The 8,772-nt window shown below is 37.4% G+C and overlaps 2 protein-coding genes and 2 pseudogenes across 2 annotated transcripts; 2 read left to right on the forward strand and 2 right to left on the reverse strand.

Annotated features, from left to right (window-relative positions):
- Positions 1–184: 184 nt before the first annotated feature.
- On the reverse strand, positions 185–2,153 carry LOC106443593 (3-hydroxyisobutyryl-CoA hydrolase-like protein 5). The gene is made up of 7 exons (XM_048770422.1): positions 1,420–2,153; positions 1,219–1,287; positions 1,065–1,128; positions 905–978; positions 741–824; positions 566–650; positions 185–480 (listed from the first exon to the last, which is right to left on the reverse strand). Exons 1-7 carry the CDS (start codon positions 1,642–1,644, stop codon positions 305–307), a joined length of 777 nt encoding a protein of 258 aa, XP_048626379.1. The 5' UTR covers positions 1,645–2,153; the 3' UTR covers positions 185–304.
- A 255-nt stretch (positions 2,154–2,408) lies between these two features.
- On the forward strand, positions 2,409–5,372 carry LOC125594107 (annotated as a pseudogene).
- A 520-nt stretch (positions 5,373–5,892) lies between these two features.
- Positions 5,893–6,216, reverse strand: BNAA03G18120D. Its single transcript, XM_013883633.1, has one exon. The coding sequence runs from the start codon at positions 6,214–6,216 to the stop codon at positions 5,893–5,895; it is 324 nt and encodes a 107-aa protein (XP_013739087.1).
- An 833-nt stretch (positions 6,217–7,049) lies between these two features.
- On the forward strand, positions 7,050–8,765 carry LOC125594108 (annotated as a pseudogene).
- Positions 8,766–8,772: the final 7 nt, after the last annotated feature.

The following is an 8,772-nucleotide window of genomic DNA, read 5'->3' on the forward strand; positions in this document are numbered from 1 at the left end:
TCCAAGGCCATTGACTTTTATTTAGGTTTTAGGCCAATCAGGACGTGACTTGTCACCATTCTTGGAGAGTTTGAGCTGTTTCTTGGTAGAAGCTGCTAAGAGCATCTCCAATGGTGTACTCACCATTGGAATCCTTAGGTATATTATATTTTTTTTTTTTTTTCTAAATAGTTAAAGATTTTAATCAAATAAGTATGTCCAATAGTGTTATTCATTAGGAATCCTTAAGAATAAAAAAATAATAGGCTCAAGAAAGATCAAGCAAGAGAGGTCACATTACATAATCATAGAAGACTAAATACTCTCATAACAAAAACAATTCATCCAGCAAAACGTACGCGCGAATATATTTATAACTAAGGAAAGCATTCCAAAAAAAAAAAAAAAAACTCACAGCAGAAGGAACAAAATATGTTGCCATTCCAATTGCTACAAGTTCTTTGCCATTCAATCTTGCCCCAGTTAAAGCCAAGAATTCTCCTGCAAATGTTACATCAGAGATTAGCCAAAGTATAGTTGGAACTTGGAACTCAAAATAGAAGGTTTTAGTGGTTTTAGAAGTTACCTAAATGACCAGGAAGACGTGAATGGATGTAGGAGAAGCCACAATCAGTGTGAAACCCAATACTTGCTTCTGGGGTTGCAAATACCTAGTCAAATGACAGAGATAAAGTTGAATCTATACTTGTTTCTTCTAATACAGGAACAAGATCTGAATCAGGTTTAACTCATAAACTCACAGTTTTCTCAGTCACAACAGAGAACTTCATTGGGACCATCAATGATGCACCTCCACCCATTGATATTCCATTTACAAGAGAAACCTATAACACAACTCTATTTGGTTAGTTAGTACTCCTCAGGAGAACACTTTCATACAACAAAAGACTAAGTAAAAGTCCACCTGAGTCTTCTTGTAAGTGTGGATATGATAGCAGAGCCAGTACATCTTGTAAACAACCTCAAGGCAAGAATCCTCTGTCCAAAAACGACTTATCATCATTAAGCTATGACAGACTCTCTAGGATAAAGCGATAGTATGTTTTCTCATGGCCTCCTCTTACTTAAATCACGGCCGTCATAAAACATCTTTAGATCACCACCGGCTGAGAAAGCTCTCCCTGCACCCTGCCAATATAAAGCTATGTTAATAAATGAGTCTATTGTGTTTGTAACGAAAATCATCATCAGACCAAGGACAACAACAAAAATCAAAACCTTGATCAGTATAAGCTTCGTTTTGTCGTCCTTCTCCCAGGTTTCAAGATATTCTGCAAGCTTGAGGACCTGAGCACTTCTTTGATTACGAAATGTTTCAAAGTAACAGACGTTTATGCACTCAATTTTCACCTAAACCGGGGTTCTTAAAAATTTAAAAAAACTCAAACAAGCTTCAACGTATATGTTATATAGTAGTACCTTGCAGATGGACATGAAATCATGATCGGAGGTGCGGTCACCGAGGCCAAGATCCGGTGATTCTTCCCCGAACTCCTTCAAGATGGCTAATCTCTTCAAGTCTCCAACAAGAACACCAGGCTTCTTCACAAACCCAGTGGCTTTCATCGTTTTGGGATTCACTTCGATCTCTGTTCCCAAAACTTTATCTCCTCCCAAGTAATCTTTAACGAAGGGCTCAACCATCACTATGGGATTAGCAGTGACCACCACTTTCCTCTTACATTTATCAAACACCTCGAAACTGTCCTTCCTCACATCCGCCGCGTAGAACCGTGGAAGAACGGCGCGGGAGACGAGCTCGATGTCGCGGATTTTTATGCCGGCGAAGGAGATGTAGATGAGGATTTGGATACCGAGAGCTTCGGAGACGAAGAGGTAGGCGATGATGACGATCGGGAGAGATAGAAGGAGGATCAATCCATGGAAGAGACTCACGGGAAACCCTTCACGCGATAAACAAAACTCAACTGCCACGTCAACAAGGATTCACGCAAAAAAATCCTTAGGAAAGGATTGATCCTTAAGCAATATGAGTTTAATATTAATATTATATGGTTAATAGTGAAGGATTTGTACTTTAGGATTTATTAAAAACTCCCGTTGTACATGCTCTAACTTGGGAGCTAAGATTATTGTATAAATATTTTAAAATAATTTAATTAAACAATTAATATTTAAAATTTAAAATAAAAATTACGTTACAAATCTCTCACGAATGACAAAGAGTCTCTCAACTTTTACCATTTTCTCTCTTACATTTCTAGTTTTTATCAATTTATTGTTTTTGGAGAGGAGAAACTCGGATAAAAAGGCAAAGGTGCTCTACAAAAAAACATTCGTGCAGTTCTACAAAAGGTGCCACGTGTCATCCTTCTGAATGCGGTGCATTTCGCCTAGGCGGGAAAATCAAAGTTAAATAAATAAACAAACACATCTCTCTCTCTCTCACTCTACTTATCACTTTTCTTCTGCTGCTTTCGAAATCGAAATCCAGAAACACAAGCAAACCTGAGGACCGAAGCAATTAAAAAATAAAAATAAAAATGATGTCAGCGAACGACTACCCGAAGTTCTCTCGTTCCGATATCATCACCGTCCTGAGGGAGGCTAACATCGCTTCCGTCAAAGACGCCGATCTCAAAAACCCTACCTTCGATTCCGTCTCCGACCTTTACACCAGGATCCTCATCTATCTCGACGTCCTCACCGAGTAAGCATGTTGAAACCCCTCTTTCCTTCCTTTATCTCTAATCGATTTCTATAAAACCCTAATTTTCCCAATTTGGGGGTTTTCTAATTTCAAAAAATTGTACTGCAGAGAAGAGAGAGGCCAGGTTGATTTCGAGGCTCTGGAGCAACTGGAGAATCCAGATCACCACACCACTTCAGCTCCGGCTATGGATCTTTACGTCAAACTCAACACACGCTAGAGATGGTGGATTGTCCATTTAACATCAATTTCAAGGATCTGCTACGCCCAGACTCATCCCGAACCGAGTTTTTCATCAGTGCTCTTTTGAACTATTCTCTACACAAGTAACGTTCATCTTCTTTTGTCTTTAGAGCTTTTTGAATCTCTAAAGTTTGATCTTTTTTTGCTTCTTCTTTAGGGATTCGAAAATGGAGCTTATAAGACCACTTGCAGAAGAGTTGACTCTTCTTGATGAGCAACGGAGGCAGTCTGAGGCCAAGATTGCTCAGGTAATTGCGTGTAATCCAACAGGTAAATATATATGTATTATCTTTCTGAAGGTTGTCTTGTTCCATGCAGTTGAAAGCAGAGATTGCTGAGTTTGAGGAAGCCGAGGAAAAGGATTCGCCTTTTGTTCAAGAGCTGGAAGTGAGTATAGAAGAACTCAGTCACAAAATAGCACAACTCAATAATGAGCAGCTGTCACTACGAGCTACATTTCACAAGCTGAGAGAGGAGTCTGCAGAGATGGATAACAAGGTAAGCTATAATCATCCGTCTGAGAGGCGTTTCTAGTTATTTTGACATGTGTATTTATTTTCTCTCTTAACAGATTTCGAAAGCAGAGTTTGACCTTGTGCAAGCTGTCCAAGAAAACGCAAACTTGCGCTCACTGATTGTTCAGTCCCCAGACAAATTGCAGGTGTATTTTGTTCCTCTTAGCAAGAGAAAGACTTTGTGTATAGAACAACTGGTTTTCTCACGTGTTTGTTGTGGAGACAGGGTGTTTTAGAAGAGAAGAAACTAGTTCTCGAGGAAACAAAGAAAGCTGAAAGATTAGCAATGGAAACTTTCGAGGAGAAGGCTGCTATTCTTGAGGTTTATGAAAAGGTATTATTGTGAATATACTTTGGATTAATTAATTAAATGATTCGTGACATCATTTACAACTCGATGTCTAACTATTTTGACAATTCCAAGTCACTGGTCATTATACTGCTCTCAAACGATTTGGCTAGTTGAATTCGATTTCAACATGATTATTTAGTAACTGTGGTGTTTATTGCTGTCTCTCGTTCGCACTTCACTAATTTGGTGTATAGTAGATGAGAGTGAGGTGTACATTATTTTGATTGTCTTTCTTACAACAGTTTCATGCTTACATTATAGGACCTTAATGGGTGTACAATCACTGTTTTGCTTTATCATTGTGTTCATTCTATATCTGTGTGCCTTTTGTAGGCATTCAAGAAAATGTCAAAGTCATCTGCGCAACTGCAATTAATTAACGAACAGGTGACTAATGAAAACAATTCCCTTACACTTTTCATTGCTTATAGAGTGTGAACCGTGCATGCACAAAGCCTCTTCCAATTCATCGGAATTAGATGTGAAGTGTCTTTGAATGTATCTTTTATTTTTATTTTTGATGTTGTCACAGGTAACCAATGTCAAAGCAATTGAGAAAGACCTAAAAGCTCAGAAAACTAAGCTGAATGAGGATGAGACATTGTACAAATCTCTTGAGGCGAAAGTGGTTGAGCGGGAAAGAACAGGCAAGCATTGGTCTATATATCTGCCCTCTTTAGAGATAATGTTTCTCAATTTGTTGTTCGCGGAGAGACTGTAATGTTACATTCTTTCAACAGTGAAACAGTTGCACGAATCACTAAAGCAGTTAGAGAAGGAGAAACAAGTCATGTTTGATGATTGGACGAAACAACTGAATGATTTAAAACTAGAAGTTGAATCCAGAAGACGTCTGCTTGAATCCAGGCAAAATGATGTTGAATCAGTAGTAGCTATGGTAGTAATACTTCCTTTTTCTTATGAACATATCTAACGTTGTGAATCTTTTATGCTTTAGCATGGACCATAAGCTTTCGGTTGTTGTTATATATGTGAACAGGTTGATGAGAATACTGCCAAGGCTAACCAGGTGAAACAGTCAGGACAAGCTAAAGTGAAACAGTTAGCAGATAAATATGAGGAGATCGTGAAGCAGGTCTTTTTCTTTCTCATTTCCATTTTAGTCACCTGTCTCTCATTCTGCACATCACTTGAATAGCATAGTATAGGGCAGATCATAGTTATCAAAAAAATCATGAAGATGGGTGATTAAAATATGTTCATGCTCTTTCTGAACCATATGGTGACAAATTGATGATTCTATTGAGGCTTGTCTTTGATGTGTGGCAGTTTCATGAGTACACGGTGAAGTTTGGAGCGGTTCTGCCAAGCTTATAAGAGGGGAAGAATGTTTGACTGAGTTGAGTGATGGTAGAAAGAGATTTTAATTTCAAACTAAATTATTGTGATTGTATCAAGCTTCGAAAATGTTAATTTAGTTATGCTTGTTTTGAGTTTTCGGCATTTGCATCGTTGGAGAAACTCATCGCGGTCTCTCACAATTATTTTGGACTAGTGGTCGGCGGGATGTTGTCTTTTGTAACTATGCGTTGTTGGATCATTTTGCTATATAAGATCGTCATGGATGAAATGCTATGGTCCTTCAATTTGACTAACACGTATCTAACCATTGTTTTAATTGTTTTAACCCATGTATTCTTTTCTTTTCTTTATAGTGATTTGAATTATGCTAATTGTCGATATGTTATATATTTTCATGTATGGATTAAATTTTATGAAATGAATGTATTTTTAGAGTCTCTTGTAGATCCTGCAGATTGTAATTTGTGTCATGCTTTTACTAGTCTTTAGGTTGCTTAAATAGTACTTTTATTAATTTTGTTAATTCTTACTTGTAAGTGTTGTAAATATAATGAGAGGTAATGTGATGCAAATCAGCCAGGTTGTCGTTGGTTGGTTAGCATCTATTGTTGACCATAATTGAAAATTCATTTTATTAAGAGTTTTGTATGCTACAAACATAAAAGAACCAATGAAATCACCTTAGAAACTAGAGTCAAGAGTCTTTAACTGAACCCTAACTTATAACACACGCGTCAAATTTTCATTATATTACATTTTCATCCATGACCACATGCCACAAAGCCCGACTATTTCTTGGTCTGGCCTTGACCAGCACCTTTACCTCCACCACCAGCTGCAGCACCTCCTGCGTCGACCGTCCTTACTTTAAACCATTCATCTCTCAAGTCTGGTGGACCAAGATTGATACCTCTCGAGGTGAATCGTGGCGAACCAGCGCTGAGACTCCTTTGCATAGTAATTGACTTTGGGGGAAGAGGAGAATCTTGTTTGCATTGGGACATAGCGTCTTCGATTTTGTTGGAAATACTAAGAAACTTGTCTTTGTCTCCGCCTGGAAACATCTTCTTCAGCAGCTGAAGTTGTCCAACGTAAAGCTCTCTCCTAGACATTATAAGTACTAACCAACCACCACAAAAGTAGATTCCTAAGTCTTTTGAGCAAAACGTATCTTTGTGTTCTTGTTTTTGTTTGTTTTGTTTAGAATGTGTTTCAATATCAGAGGAAGAAAGCAGAAGTGAATCTTATAAAAGAAGCAAACGAGTAGAAAAGATTAGATCTATTGCTTGTTCGAGACTTGTCAACACGACTTCTTCAACGTTTGAGTTGTTTCTTGGCAGAGGCTGCATGCCAACTTCGGAGCTAATTGCATACATTACAACGTAATTTCGAAGACGTGTTAGAAGAAGTTAAGGCTGCTTACATAGAAATTTTCAAGTAAATTCATAATGGTTGAACGTAGGCTTATCTACTGTTGGCTCAAGTTCGGGAGGGTATAGTTTGCATGATAATTCTAATTTGTACATAACTAAAGTATATGATCATGTAAGTTTCATTCGTAACTAAAAACTTATTTTAGATTTATATCTAATTTGAAAATTATAAGTTTACGTTTTCACTGGTTTATACTTTTTAACAGTTCAAATTTTCGAAATTCATTTTGTTACAAAAATAGTGTGAAGATTAGTTTGTAACATATCTTTTTTCTGAAAAAGAGCTTATGATTTTTAACAATTTTGTTGCCATGAAATCATAGCATTTACAAAATATCTTCAGTTTCATTTAAAGACACTTTATTTAACTACAATATGTATCTTCCGTATTCCAGAAAGCAATATGCGTGATAAAGTCATGATATAATTATTTGACACACCTTTGTGGACTGAAACCAAAGAAAAATACTCCCAATAACGAAACATTTTTTCTTTTAAAAAAAAAAATAATAATAACGAAAAATATATATATTATTATAAATTCTTCAAATATATAAGTACAAATAAAATTTTTATATTTCAAATATACAATTGGGCCGACAGAGAAAAATACAAATCAAATTTTTTTATACATTTAAATACAAAATCAAACTTTTAAAAACTAAAGTTTGAGATCCCTCCTAGTTCATTTGTGGGCTCAGAGGAGCTAAAAAAAAACTTGATCGAGAAAGAGACAAAAGAACATAATGCGCATTATCTCTCTCGTGTTACACGAGGGGGCCCTAAAATAAAGAGAAACGGGACCCACCAAAATCAATCTTTTTTTCGGTGCTTGTCACAATCACAATCACAAAGTTATTCAAGTCTTGTTTCAAGTTCTATTGACGTAGAGTCCACTTAGCCTATCGTTGATCAAAGAGAATCATCTCTAAACAAGCAATAGCTTTGTCTTCAGGCAAAGCAAGATTTGTTAAGATGGTTCAAAGAAAGACTACTTGTCAAGCAATCAAGTCTTACAATCTCCAGCCTGAAACTCGGTTTGGACCAGAGATGATGATGATGATGAAACGAACAAAACCTAAGAGGAAGCTTAAAGACAGTTCTGTTTCTCAATCAGGTAAGACACAGTCAACACCAAGTAAGCATGATCTTGTTGTTAAAGGAACAGCCGGTCACCTAATTACATGAAAGGCACATCTAGCTCCGAGGCAAGGATAGAGAACAAGAGAATATTCAATCAGAAGAACCAAACCGGTAAGAAAGAGAGAAGTAATAACAAGCCGGGTTCGAGGATCGTTAGGGGGTTGACGAAGACTCCGAGTTTCAATAGATGCTCACAAAGAGCTACTTGTTCCTCGACTCTTAAAGATTCCAAGTTTCCAGAGTATCTGATGGTTAATCACGATGGAACTGATGATGGTGAAGTTAGTGGAACATCTGTTTTGAGAGTCTGTCCTTACACGTATTGTTCGCTCAACGGTCATCTTCATAAGCAGTATCCTCCTTTTGAAAAGCTTCGTATCCTCGAGGAGACAGAGTTTGACGTCTCAGAAGAGTGTGAAAAAGAAGATGTTGTGGAGATGTATGTAGAGGAGAAGAAAGAGTGTGAGAGTGTAGATAGAGGAACCTTTGAGACCCAAATCTCAGAAACTGTTTCTGAAGGAGCACCTCGTTCTGAAACTGATTCTGATGAGTACTCTGACACTGCAGAGATAGTGAAGTTTTCAGAAGGTGATGATGACATCGAGTCACAAGAATCTGATTTGGAGGAGACTCTTGTACAAAAGACTTGTGAGGTTGATGATGACTCTGATAGTGCAGAGATGGTGAGGTTTTTAGAAGGTGATCATGACATAGAGTTAAAGGAGAATGTCTTGGAAGAGACTATGGCAGATGACTCAGTGAAAGAGATCGAAAAGAAAGAAAACATAGAAGAAGATGTTGATCAATCTTGTTCCTTTAACTCTGAAGCTATTGGTATGATGATGAACTCTGAAGCAGATGACGCTTGATGAAGAAACACTTAAGGATAGCAAAGAGGAGTCTCAGGACAAAACTGAAGCTGTCCCAACGTTAGAAGAAACTGCAAAGATTCCATATAAAAAAAAAATCGTAAACAAAGGCCATGCACCCAAGAAGAAGAGTCAGATTCCACCGTTTCATGCTATCATCAAATGCAAGAAACCGGTGGCAAAGACTGAGGATTAAGGGAATTCAACCCAAGGGAACCAAGTA

Source organism: Brassica napus (assembly GCF_020379485.1).
Source record: "Brassica napus cultivar Da-Ae chromosome A3 unlocalized genomic scaffold, Da-Ae chrA03_Random_12, whole genome shotgun sequence".
Lineage (NCBI taxonomy): Eukaryota > Viridiplantae > Streptophyta > Magnoliopsida > Brassicales > Brassicaceae > Brassica > Brassica napus.

Coding starts and splice junctions, on each gene's coding strand:
- LOC106443593 (XM_048770422.1), bottom strand. CDS start 1,644: ATGGTTGAGCCCTTCGTTAAAGATTACTTGGGAGGAGATAAAGTTTTG. Junction 1,288..1,419: donor ATTTCATGTCCATCTGCAAG/GTACTACTATAT, acceptor AGAAGTGCTCAG/GTCCTCAAGCTTGCAGAATA. Junction 481..565: donor ACGTCTTCCTGGTCATTTAG/GTAACTTCTAAA, acceptor TAACATTTGCAG/GAGAATTCTTGGCTTTAACT.
- BNAA03G18120D (XM_013883633.1), bottom strand. CDS start 6,216: ATGTCTAGGAGAGAGCTTTACGTTGGACAACTTCAGCTGCTGAAGAAG.